A 14,015-nucleotide genomic window follows, 5' to 3' on the forward strand; every position below is an offset into this window, starting at 1 on the left:
ACCCTTCCCCTGACCCTAACCCTAACACTAATCCTGAACATAATCCTAACCCTGACCCAAACTCTATATCCTGAACCTAACCCTGACCCTAACCTTCACTCTAACCTTATCACTAGCCAGTATTTAGGCGGGGTTAATTGCACTCTGGGGGTAATCGCCCTGATACGATCAAAACATACAATCTATTCGTTTCGATGTCTTTTGTTAATCATAATAGTACTTAAATCAGGATGCCTGAATTAATACAAATCAACATGCATTTGCATAGTAGTCCCCTTTAATAGTAATGACACCTGATGATCTAGCATGATGCTGTCATTGAAATTCATGCCGCCCAGAACAGAATTGAAACAAATGCAACATCTTTCGGTTTTAAGACCTCTTCCATGAAATCTCAATTTGGAGGCAGATTCGAGGTAAATTTTCCACTGTATCAAAGATTTTATGACGAATAATGAAAAAAAAAAATCTATTCTTTCTGTTTTTTGCATCACAGGTCACATCGGGAAGAAGATCGTTCAACTGCGCTCGGTGTCAGCAACGTTTTGATGAAGGTGGTGGGTAAGTGTATGGACTATTAGCAGTTTTCAACCCTATTATCAAAATCTATGAAATGCACGCCAAACCGCACATTTGAAAACACGCGGGAAATACTGAAAATACTTGTGGAAAGCGTTCATACTGCACCAGTTGCCTGCAGAAGAGGAAACTCAAGTACAGTGAAATAAGTAATTTATCTGCTGCAATATACATGTTATACTTCACTCTATTAAGCGTCTGACTTTCTGATTATACATTTTACTGAGCTGTGTTCCCCCATCAAGAGAGCAACTGCTTCAACCGCAATTATGTACATATAGTTTTCCCCATATTAACTACTCATTTCCATTCAAACAATATAAAAAAGAAACAGTCCATTTGGTATCACTGTACATTGTAAGAAAAAAAAAAAGATATTACATTAGTACGTAGTACTTCCTCACTTGGAAATGAAAGATTTACAAGGTAATGACTGAAAACACGCATTTCACTTTTTTTTTTTCATCAAAACAAATGAAATGAAAATTGTACAGCAAAATTACCAACTTAAAAAATGGAACTATTTTATGGATAAATCTATAACCGCCAACTATCACCAAAATAATTCTCCCTAACTACCTTCCCATATTTCTACCTTCACAATACTATAATCCTACAGCAAAATGAAAACAACAAAAATGTAAGTATATTAAAAAATTACTTATACTAGCAAACCATAACCCAAACAATTCTCTTAACTACCTTCCCTTACAATTTCGATCTTTACAACTATCCTACATCAAAAACCCTACATGCTTCATACACACACAATAAAACACACACACACATGTGTATATAAACATGTACATGTATGTGTGTAAATATGTATTATACACGTATATTTGTATGTAAACCTATATATTAATATGTTTATATTCATATATACTAGTATTGATATTCATATTTATGAATGTGTGCACACTTTTAGCCTCATTTTTTTTTCTCTCTATGTCTTTTCTACCCCCCCCCCCCTCGATGACGTTTATAACCGCATTTATTTTTACAATCCCCGATCACACGGTGCAGCGTTCATCCCGGGACCCGTGTACTTCGGGGCGATCCTCGAGAAGACCTGCCTCCTCTTCCAGGAGGCGTGCGGCCAGACCGGGAACTGTCTGGTGTATGACATCAAGGCCTTTCGCCTCGTCTTCACGGTCTTCTCTTGCAGCGGGCGCGTCGTCGCCTTCATCCTCTTCTGCGTGGCCTACTTCTCGGTCAGGAGACGGGAGCAGGAGAAGGAGGAGGAAGAGGTAACGAACCAGAGCCGTAGATAATAATGTTATTATCAATATCATAACCGTTATTATTATTATTATTATTATTATTATTATTATTATTATTATTATCATTATTATCATTATCATCATTATCTATATAAAAACGAATATCTTTTATCTCTCCCTATGCATGGGCATATATATATATATATATATATATGTATATATGATTTCAAGAAAATTCAACAGATTTTCACATCATTTCTTGCATAAAGAAAAAAAAAAAAACACTTAACTTTACCTCTTCCAGAATGTAAAGGGAATGACATTAGCATTAACACTGTGTAATATGTGTCAGTAACATGTCGAGAGAATGTATACTTTTTATGGAAAATTAAATCTTGTTGAATTTTCTTCTTATAATTTTCTCTGTGTCGTTCTTCATATGTGACGTCACAAACTGTAGTAGTCTTCTCATTCAGGGATGGCTACATAAACTCTTTCTAGTCGCGTAGCATACAAATATGCAGGTGTGGTTCGGATGAGAGAACGCCATCGTCTGCGGTCATCGGCAGCTCTAGTAGCCTCTGTAATGCTTGCTCCAGTCACCTGTTTGATGTCATCAAGCCAGCTTGCTGCAGGTCTTCCTCTTTTACGTTTTCCCTCAGCCATTCCCTGGATGATTGTTTTCTGAAGGCAGTGATGTCTGGTAGCATGGCCAAAATATGTCAATTTTCTGGGGACAATATCAGCCCGTAGTTTCTTTTCCACTTCAAACTCCTCTAGCACCCATGCATTTGTTCTTCTTTCTTTCCATGGTATCCTCAGTATCCTACGATAGCACCACATCTCAAACGAATCCAGTCTCTTCTTGTCTGCTGACTTCATTGTCCAGGATTCTGAGCCATATGATGCCACGGCAAAGGCTGTAGATCTTAGTAGCCGGACCTTGAGGGAGGAAGGGAGTTTACTTTTCCAATGCTTTGTCATACTTTGTACCACATTCCGGGCCATTGCTAGTCTTCGTTTAATCTCCGGTGAGCAGTCCCCTTTGGTGTTTATGATGGAACCCAGGAACTCGAAGCTTTCCACCTCTTCAATGACATTACCATCTAGAGAAAAGACGCCATCTGCAAAACTCCGTTCTCCATCTACAACCATGATTCTAGAGTCTTTCTGGTATTCAGCATTAGCCCCCTCTCTTCACTTGCTATTTTCATCGCTCTCAGTAGATCCATCAATTCTCTTCTGTTGTTGCAAACCAGGGTGGTGTCATCTGCATACCTGAGATTTGTTACCCGTTGGCCACCTATTGTCACTCCACCAAGAAAATCTCCCAGGGCATCTCTCATAATCCGTTCAGCATAGATGTTGAAAAGCTGGGGCGATAGTATGCATCCCTGTCTGACACCTCTACCAATCTTGCACCATTCTGTGTCACCTCTGCTTGTTCGTATTGTAGACTCTTGATCTTCATACAGCTTGCTGATGAGCTTCACTATATGGTTAGGAAAACCCATTTCTCTCATGGTGTTCCATAATTTTGCATGAGAGACACAATCAAAGGCTTTGCTGTAATCAATAAAGCACAGGTAGAGTGGTACAGAGTGTCCTAGGCAATTCTCAAGTATGTTTCTGATGTTGATGATGTGGTCTCTAGTGCCTCTTCCTGCTCTAAAACCAGCCTGCTCTTCAGCTATCTCATTTTCCATCTGCTATTTCATTCTGTTGTTGATGATCTTGAGTAGTATTTTGCTGGCATGGCTTATCAAGCTAATGGTGCGGTGGTTTGAGCACTCCTTTACATTTCCTTTTTTAGGTATCGGGATAAAGGCCGCTCTTCCCCAGTTCTCGGGCCATTCCACATTCCTCCAGATTCTGTCACAGAGTTTCCACTTGATGTTTATGCCTTCCTCACCAGAGGCTTTCCATAACTCGCCTGGGATATCATCACAGCCTGGTGATTTCCCGTTCCTAATTTCTCTCATTGCTTGGCGCACTTCCTCCAATAACGGGGGTGGTTCTAACTCTTGTTCCCCTAGGTTGCTGTTGGTGGAGTCCTCCTGGGTCTTCTGCTCATAGAGCTCACTGCAGTACTCGGCCCATCTGTTCTTTATGTCTGTGCTCTCTGTTAGGGTGGTACCATTTCTATCATTGATGACATCTGACCTTGCTGATGGTTTTTGTGTAACTTCTTTGACCAGAGCATACACCCTCTTAGAATCACTCCCTGCTCTCTCCATCTCCTCACATTTTCTCTCAACGAAAGCACGCTGATCAGCTCTCCTAACTGCTTTTGACACTTCTTTGTGTTGTCTTCGCCACTCAGCCATATCCCCTCTCTTCCTAGCATCCTGTCTCTTGTCAGCAAGTTCTAATGTTGTTCTAGATAACCATGGTTGCTTCTTCTTCTTCTTTTTCTTCGTTGGGATGATATCCTTGGCTGTGCTTAACACTGCTTCTTTCATTCCTTCCCATAGTTCATTGGGAGACAACTCTTCGTCATCAATCTGAAGAAGTGCCTGAAATCCATTGCCCACATTAACAGTGTACTGTTCCGGTATGTTGTCAACATCAAACCTTAATGGTGGTGTCTCTTTCTTCTTTGCTTTGAGCTTTAGTTTCAGCTGTGCAACCAGAAGCTGGTGGTCACTCCTACAGTCTGCACCTGGTATTGTCCGAACACTGAGCAGTGAAGAGCGCCATCTTCTTTTAATGAGGATATAGTCAATCTGGTTTCTCGCATTGTCCCCGGGGCTCTTCCACGTCCAGAGTCTTCGAGGGTGCTGCTGGAAGAAAGTGTTTCCAACAATCAGATCATTAGCTTGGCAGAAATCTTCCAAACTATCTCCACGTTCATTTCTTTCTCCCAATCCATATTTTCCGATGATCTTAGACTTGGTCTCTGATTTGCCAATTTTTGCATTCCAATCTTCCATTATCACAAGAACATCTTTGTTTGGAATCTTGTCAAGAGTGTATTGGAGCTGACCATAAAAATCTTCCATGGTTTCATCAGATGCAGTAGATGTTGGTGCATAGACCTGGATGACTGAGACGTTAAATGGGTGACCTTTCAGTCTGAGAGTAATGATTCTATTGCTTATTGGGTTGAAACCCAAGAAAGACTAGACCGAGTTTTTGTCCAGGATGAAGCCTACTACGTGTTCCCTCTTTCCACCGTCTTTGCCTGAATACACTACTGTGTAGCCATCTTCGGTTGTGAAGCGGCCTTGGTTGAGCCACCAAGTCTCTGAAATACCAAGCACACTGATACTTTGTTCTCCCATTCGGGTTGTGATGATCTCCATCATGCCAGCATTCATTCCGTGAACATTCCACGTCCCTATGATTCTAGATTTTCTCAGGTTTGTGCTGCTCCTTTCATGCGCAGGATTATCGGCAGTATATTCTGCGTCCTTACAGCTGTGCCTAGTCGGTGCAAAACGCTCCTCTTCCCCAGTAGCCATTGACGCATCATCTGGCTTGCGGGTCCCACCATCAGATGCCGGTTTTCCACAATGTTTACGAACTCTCATACGAACTATCGTGGCCAAGAAAAATGCAGTGGGTGGCCGGGTCCTTCTGCATTGCTGGATGGCCGTCGTTGACTCTCCAGAGTCGACGCCCTTAAGATGGATCTTGTTTTTAGTTCCACCAGGGTGTCCAGCCACCCTCCTCACCATTATCCACTTGGAGACTGGTGGGGTGCCGGTTTAGTCGCTGACAATCCGACCCTGAAACAGGTTGTACTGGGCTACAGGGTACCAATATATAGCAGATTATCCTGACCTGACCCTAATTTTAAGCATTAATTTTAAATGTATAACTTTTGAAGGAATTGTCCGATTTTCCTTAAAATTTCACTGTTGTGTTTTACTAATATTGCTCTATAAACTCAATCCACACGTATATTTTGGTATCAGTCCCCTTTTAGTAAGCATTATAGGGAGTATTATGCCCTTTTTATGGCTGTTACCATGAAAGCTATGATTAATTCAAGTTATGTTACAAGACGTAAAAGTTTAGATTTATTTACGTTTTATTATACCTTTCGTAGTGTATCAACTGGATTCAAACTACTGAGTATTGTTTTTCTTTCTTTCTATCCAAACCTTGGAAACAGGATTACATTTCGAACCATCCTCTATCGACGAGGTACGTGTCCGAAATGGAGAGTGGTGCTGGCAGTTCGAGCTTCAAACACACCTCGATATAGAAAACTCCATCTCGACGACAATTCGGTCCATTTTATATCTGCTCTCAAGAAACTTTGCCACGACGTTGTGGCATATTTAGAGCAATTTCGTCTCGAAGAGCGACAAGGAAGGTAGTATTATAAATACTGAAGACGATCATCGCTGAGACTCTACAGTGTCTTTCGCCAAGAGGACCAAATAAACCGTTTTACTCTGCTTGTATGATGTGTCACGTTGAAAACAACTAAGTTTTTAGTTAAAAGGCAGACAATAAAACAGTCTATCTTGTGGTGTTTCTCCTTCCGAAGACTCATAGTAAACTCGGCTTTCAAAAGTTTTTCACCAGGAAAAGGACGTCCACGTTTGAAATATAGGGCAGAAGGATAACTAAGGTGGATAATAATTCAAAGACGGTAATATCCCAGTGTCTGTCGCAGGATTAACAAAAAAAAGTCATCTTGTGCAAGGATATTTGTATTTCGACCGGGAGACAGAATGGCAAGACATGAATTGGTCTCAGGAGTTGAATGTTCTGTTGACAAAGAAATATTGTTTCAACCAACAGAAACGATTTCTGTAGATATGTAAAGCAAAGGCATGATGACGTAAGTCCAGCCTTAATTCATCATTGCTTTTTGAGGTGTATGATATACTCACATTTCAAATAATGCTAAATCTCAATGTCAAACCAAGACGCTGGTTTGCAGACTGGTGTGACACTTGTAAATCTCTTTCTTTTAATGTTTCGTGCCACATTGACCAACTCAAGACACGGTTTCATTTTGCACTTTGTTTGCTAAATTGCCAGATGTACATGTAGAACATCAATATTATAATCACTAGTCGATATGTTGTTTTTTTTTTTACATTCCGTTGATCGTACTTATCATTATTTGAGGATTCAACACGCCATGTTCTATATCAGATGTTTGCAACAGGATTTGCAAATGAGGACGATTGCCTTTGAAAGAAATAGTTTCTTATTCTATATAGCACCATTGTGTTCTCCGCTTGATTGGTAGGCCTGCATAATATTTTGAAGATTTTGAAGATTTCTGGGCCTATCTCAAATAAGTCTGGACAAATATAGACCAATTTTGAATATGCTGACCAATTTTGAATATGCTGATTTACATTTTTGAATATGCTGATTTATATTTTTGAATACGCTGATAATTATTCAAGATGCTGATTTGCTATTCATTTTTTAATATGCTGATTTACTATTCAATTTCATGTTAACTGGTCTACTTGTGCCTATAAAATACCTTTCATGAATTGGATTTAAATATTATGTCGTGTCGAGTTAAGCTTGTGTTGTGTTGAATTAGTTTACAGTTTTAGGACCTTATTTTTTTTTTATAGAATTGTATACATGATCTAGTTATTACTAGTATTACTGTTGCTCAATTCTCTTTTGTTTGCGGATGATACAATCACTTTTTTTCTCATAAAAGCTTACATTCACTAACCATGATAATTAAAAGTTTCAGTATGGTTCAAATGTAATAAACTGTTACAATTAAAATATTGGTTAAACGAATCAAGTTCTTTCTAAAATACACCAAATCAAAATGTTATTATTCACATTGATGGTAAAAGATGCGATTTTAAGTCGTGTGTTAATTTTTGGGGAGTGATCATTGATTCACACTCAACATGGTCAGATCATATCCACAACGTCCATTCAACAATATCAGGAATCATTATCCATACAGAGGATTTTCAGAGCCCAAATACAAGTGTTATTTTGTCGACGCACCTCATAACCTCCGACCCGCTTAGAAAGTTTGTTGAACTCGACCAATATTTTTTGCCGAGGCGACCAATATTTAAAATATTGGACGGAAAGAGGGGGATTCCCCAAAGTTTTTATAAACTGCACCGTGATTGGTTGAGATATACAAGATGACCCGAAATATGAAGTAAAAACGTCTGTGATTGGTCAATCACAAATTAACTAAGATATAGTTTTTTTTTTTCTAAAATTCTGTGTTTATATTGTGTTACTAGACTTGTTTCAAGAACAGAAGATTTGTTTTGGCCTAGTTCGACGTTGATCTAAGTTTCCTTTGGAATGTACATCAAAATACATAGATCACTGTTTTATCTGGGAATGAAGTGGATTAACTTGCACTGAAGAGTGTACCATACCCCATGTCAGGATCAAGTACAGTAGGAGACCATACAGCACTCAGAGACAGAAAGGGTAAATGAAAATATTATTCTTTGCTAAAATCCTCTGTAGGATAATAATGATATCGGTGTCCTATTTTTGGTCATTACAAGGAAATATTGGACTCGCTAAGCAAATTATTGGACTCGTCTTCGACTCGTCCAATATTTGTGCATAGCTCGTCCAATATTTCCTTGTATTAACCTCAAGGCCATCCAATATTATATAAACATCGGAATCTGCTGGAAAGTTAGAGAATATCTTACAATAAACACACTGCAGATTCCTATGAATGCTTTCTTACTACCTACTACAGCCTATTGTAATTGTATGTGGGGAAATCAATTCTATATTATACTAATGACCAGTCCCCTGTACAGTTTAAAGACATGTTTATTTCAGTCTTTAGCATTCCATTTATACCCTACCCGTCACGCAACAGATTATCATTTAGAAAATCCTAAACCCATCATAGCACAAAATATTATAAGACACCATGGACCTTTGATTTCTATGGAACTCATTGTCTGATGATCTCAGACGCAGTGTCCTTCTCTTCAATGTTTGAAATAAAACAAAAAAAGAAAATAATTCCAGTATGAAAACGCTGGAATTAGTAATCTTGCTCAAAGATTCATTGTCAGCTTTAATCATAGCTGTTCGCCTATATGGTATTATTCTTCACTTTTACAAAAATTCAGTTTTATATAATATAATTATATATATATATATATATATATATATATATATATATATATATTCATAAATGGAAGAAATCAAGTTTGAGGCGGACGTTGCTCACGCATTGCATACATAAATTATATATACATTATATATAATCCCTGACGAAGGGGGAGGCCCCCGAATAAAAAAATGGATTTTGAATATTATTCTTCTATCTTGACATTACTATTACTATATATATATATATATATATATGTATAAACTATACACTGTTACTTTCTCTTCTCTTCTCCTAATTTCTCCCTGTTCAGGCATGTCCTTCTGTGGACCCTATTTATTTTGGTAAATGTGTGTTTCGCTCCTTCAGTTAAAAAATGAGAGAGAATCACAAGATATCATACCTCCCAGAGGCCGTAATCCCATTCCAGCAACCTGCTTATCGCCATATATATATATACCATAAGATACTATGAAATGTTTGTTTGGGTATACACGTAAACATATCTATTTCTTTTCATTAACTTTTAAGGACTCTTATCTGTATTTTTATGTGAACGTTGTTGATTTGTCGTAATGAATTTTATTTGTATAAGCGAATGAATAGACAAATTTAAAGTGAAACTGATATTATTACCATTCTTGTTGGAAGGAATCACCTTGGTCTGAGAGTCTATACGCAAACTTTGAAGATGTTATTGGAAGTCGGTCCAGTGCAAAATGCATGTAGTATGAAAAATGAGAAAAATTACTTCCCTTACCAGCCATATTTGGTAACACGAATGGTTCTGGGTGAAGAGTTTTCTTTCAAGTTGTCCCCCTCTTTACAAACGAAATTTGCAAGATCGCAACTGCTGACCTACATTTTTAACAAACATATATGTCGGAAAAAAGGAACAGTCTGTAAGAACTGTAAGAACGAGACAAACTGAAGAAAACTCATACCCCATATCTTCGCCCCTGTAACCCCTTGCTTCCGTTTAATATGCCTTGTCTACCTTGGACTACTAAACATAATAATGTCGGAATTTCGGAGCTTGGTTGTTTGTTCCATGTTCATAATGTCTCAGCCGGCAACCAAGGAAAGCCTGGTGATAGTGTCGCTGCTCAGAATGCAGTATCCAGGTTCGAATCCCGCTGGTTCCTTTTTTCCCCGATATGTTTATTAAAAATGTCATATCACGAGTTGCGATCTGACAAATTTCGTTTATACAGAGGGAGACAAATGGAAGAAAACTCATACCCCATATCTTCGCCCCTCGTTTCGCTGAACACTAATTTGATATCATTTTCATAATGATCTGTCGTACGTAATGCATAAGTCGTTCAATACAACCTATACGTAATAATTCCATTAATTTTAGAAGCGCTGACTTTTTGTGTAAAGTGTAAGCAGAAATGTTTAAACCTGAGAGGGAAAACGTGTGGTTGTTTTTTTTTTTTTTTTTTGTCATCGAAATATATTTCTGTTAATAAGTCATCACTGAAATAGCTTAAGACTGTAGGTATTTAAAATGTGTGGGTTTTTTTAAACCTTGTGTCAGTAAAGTGTCATTTTAATCCTCCCCGCATATTTACATCTCTTTCTCTTTTCACAGTCTCTATATGCTGTATTACTCACGTATTTTTTAAAAAATTATTTTGTATGTGTATTACAAATCTCCTTGGACAATTTGTACAGATATGTTGCCAAACTAGTCTTCTATCATCTCGTGAGGTCTGTGACAAATTAGATTTTTATGCCTGCATAAAAATGTAAATATAAAATAAATCAAAGGAAAATACTGTAGCATGTCGAGCACGACATCTCTCTCTCTCTCTCTCTCTCTCTCTTTCTCTCTCTCGCTGTAAGCATTACATAAGGCCAATGAAATAAAAAGAAATATGTGTACTCTCAAATCTATTAAAAAAACTTATATCAAAACTTTATGGAGAGGATAGATAGAGCATAACATTTTGACGTCACGATGAGACGTTTAAATGAAAATTTGACAACGGGTGGTGGAGTACCTGCATTCCTGAATATTGAAAAAAAAAACACCCTGGAATACCTCCATCAGAGTTCACCTGCAATAGTGAGAGGGAGCTATCTAAGTAATCTCGTACTTCAAATCTATGTCTTCCATCAAGCCCTGTTCGTTCATAATATAATCCATTTGAGCGAAATTATAATATGTCAGGTAATGTGCAGTAACAGCAGACTTTCCGCCTCAACTCTTATATGGGAGTATAGTTCTTACATAATGATTTATCCCTCCAAATATTTGATCTTGTTGACAACTAGAATCTGGACGAAATGCAGATGGAAATGAAAGAGGACAACGGGAAGCTAAGAATATGCGGTATAGAAACTGTCATGATCACGGGCCAGTTTTTCATTCCCCTGTAGATACTCCCCCCCCCCCCCCCCAAATACTTGAAGTCGTTCTTCACATTGAGTACTGCACCACCTAAGGTTGTGAATACACGTCGTCGATATTAAATGCCATCACCTTTGTCTTCTTGGCATTGAGCCGTAGACCAATCTTCTTGCACTCCTTTTCCACTGCAAGTAGCAGCTCCCTTGCCTTTTCAGTCATATCTGATATTAAGGCAATATCGTCAGCAAATTCAAGGTCAGTAACCATTACAGATGGAATGCAACGGCTTTGACGAGGGACCAATGTAAATTCAAGCTCCTCCTCCTTGCAATTGACGGCAATCCTCAAAGCATAGTCAAGGGCTACGATAATCAGAAAGGGTGCTAATGTGTCTCCTTGAAGTACCCCAGCCAGTATTTCAAAGTACTCTGTCTCTCCATCAGGTGAGCACACCTTTGCATGCGTCTTGCAGTAAGTGACATTAATTGCATGAAATAGTTTCTCGGGAATGCCATAAGCATTGGGGATCTCGGGATGCTTCCCTCGATGGATGCTGTCACAGGCCTTCTTGAAATCGATGAATGTGATCACTGCAGGAAGGCTCATATCTCTCACTCCTTCAAGAATTCTTTCAAGTGCTAGGATCTGTCGGAAGCCATTATGAGAGTCCCTTAGCAGTGGGTCTCCAGTTCTACGTAGGTCTGATAAGGTCTACACTTAACATCATCCCAGCTCCAGGTAGCCAAAAAGTAATATTTTCAAGGTAAAGATATTGATAACAAGAGAACGATGCCTTCTCCTCTACTTTTTGCGAGAGATTTTGTGCACTGAGGAAACAATATAGATGTGTGGTAAAACAACCGTCTAGCAAGATTAAACCTTTGGCTACCAGTTTGTATGCTTTTGATAGTGGAAATATTGAAAAACTACTCATTTTCATTTCATTTATAAGAAAAAACAAGTGTGTCACATATTAAGAATCCAGTAGTGAGTTCTCTTATCATTCTCCTGTTGAGACCATCAATCTGATCTTTTTTATGTGTTCTTCTTTAAATTGCAAGGAAAAACAACAACAACTAATGTAATTGTGCTACTTATTACCATTTTCCATAATATGGTTATTCCGCCAATGGTCAACAGATACGCAAATACGGATGTGGAATTGGATGTGAAATAAGCAACATTTTTATTTCTGTTTCCAGTTTTTGAATGACCCTTGATACGTGAAGTTGGACATTCTGCGAGTTCATCACTTTAAACGGACGCGTATGACACCCGTGAAATGAAAGATTCCTCTTGAAACACGGAATTGCAAAATGAAATAATGCATTTATTCAGCCAAAATGCAAATCCATACAGCAAATAATCTGTCAGTGATTAATTATACACACTGAGTATAAACATTTCCCTTGACACAATGTCAATGTATGATTAAACATGTGTTTTAATAGGACAAACACGCATTTCAACCTATCGAAAACCAATATTATTTGTGCAGAAACCAACTGCAAACCAGCATAAACAATCATACTTTTTTTTAAAAAAAAGATGAGTAATAAAATACACACGCAGAGTTTATTATACATATAAACATTCTTCAAAGTTAAGGCAGCACTGACCCAATTGCCAATTCATGAGTAGCAGAATTTAACCAAAACGACTTAAATCATATTACGCGTCACACTCATTTTACGACGATATCCGAAATTCATCTTGATGCAATATCTGCTTTGGACTTTCACCAGTGCTTTTATTTCGCACACTTACATGGCACTGAAGAGGCACTTATTATTCTGTTACAGGTACAGTCAATATAAATCTTTCCCCCTGAATTCGTTTAATTTGATTTTCCCACTGCGGCGTAATGACTTGTGTAATTAAAGGAGACCTCCAGATGATTTTCAGACTTTTACATATGAACAACTATAAATTGGTTATACCGGGTACAGAGTTTCAGAATTTATAGTGATTGGGATGAGGAAAAAGAATGTTTTCAAAATCTATAACAAATCACTATGAACAAGGATGATGACATGACAGCCTCACTAAAGGAATGCACAAGTTGGGGCTCAAGGAAGCAGAACAAAAGAAGAAGGCATGCATACATTATCCACAGGTGAACTTGTAAACTGGCAATATTGTAATGGAAATTACACTGCTACATTTCTGAAATATGTGAGGCTCCTATGTCATCATCATTGTTCAGTGTAATTTGTTTAAGGTTTTTCAAAGTATTTTTTTCTCTGCTCAAGGACCACAATAAATTCTACAAATCTACACATGGAGCTGTTGATTTATGTACTACATGATGTGAAATTATGAAAATCGTCTGGAATGCCCCTTTAATAACCGTTATACCCGTATGTTAGCAACCTGACGAACATAATTGATGAATGATATATTGGAACGCACTTTGAGCTTTACAGCACCATGGAAAAGAACTTTACATGTATCAAAATATTGCATTTATATCATGTACAAAATGATTCATTTCTCATGGTATAATACATCTACACTCCTCAAAATAAGTTCTGCAATTAAAGTTTGAAATATCATATTTCTCTTATACCCGCATTACCTTCATTGAATATGACATCATGATAAGAAAGCCTGATTAATTATATCTAAAATGACACCTCACTTACTATGGTTGTGTTCTTGGAATGTGCAAAACAGCCGAGTCGCAACAATCATTCTGCTATTGATGATGTACAGTTTTGATGAAAAGGGCTACTTGAATAAGCAATCCTGAAATGAGAGCACTTGCAAAAACTCCCATTTCCTAGACATTAGATGACTGTTT

At 37.9% G+C, this 14,015-nt stretch overlaps 2 protein-coding genes across 2 annotated transcripts in view; one reads left to right on the forward strand and one right to left on the reverse strand.

Moving 5' to 3' along the window:
* Positions 1 to 6,257, forward strand: part of LOC140229228 (solute carrier organic anion transporter family member 3A1-like) — a 29,862-nt gene extending 23,605 nt beyond the window's left edge. The window contains exons 10-12 of the mRNA XM_072309505.1: positions 497 to 561; positions 1,606 to 1,829; positions 5,923 to 6,257. Of these exons, the coding sequence (XP_072165606.1) occupies positions 497 to 561; positions 1,606 to 1,829; positions 5,923 to 6,015 (382 nt within the window). The 3' untranslated portion in view covers positions 6,016 to 6,257. The remainder of the gene's footprint in view (positions 1 to 496; positions 562 to 1,605; positions 1,830 to 5,922) is intronic.
* A 5,045-nt stretch (positions 6,258 to 11,302) lies between these two features.
* LOC140228751 (uncharacterized) lies at positions 11,303 to 11,818 on the reverse strand. Its single transcript, XM_072309055.1, has one exon. The coding sequence runs from the start codon at positions 11,816 to 11,818 to the stop codon at positions 11,303 to 11,305; it is 516 nt and encodes a 171-aa protein (XP_072165156.1).
* Positions 11,819 to 14,015: the final 2,197 nt, after the last annotated feature.

The sequence above is a fragment of the Diadema setosum genome, chromosome 1 (genome assembly GCF_964275005.1).
Source record: "Diadema setosum chromosome 1, eeDiaSeto1, whole genome shotgun sequence".
Taxonomy (NCBI): Eukaryota; Metazoa; Echinodermata; class Echinoidea; order Diadematoida; family Diadematidae; genus Diadema; species Diadema setosum.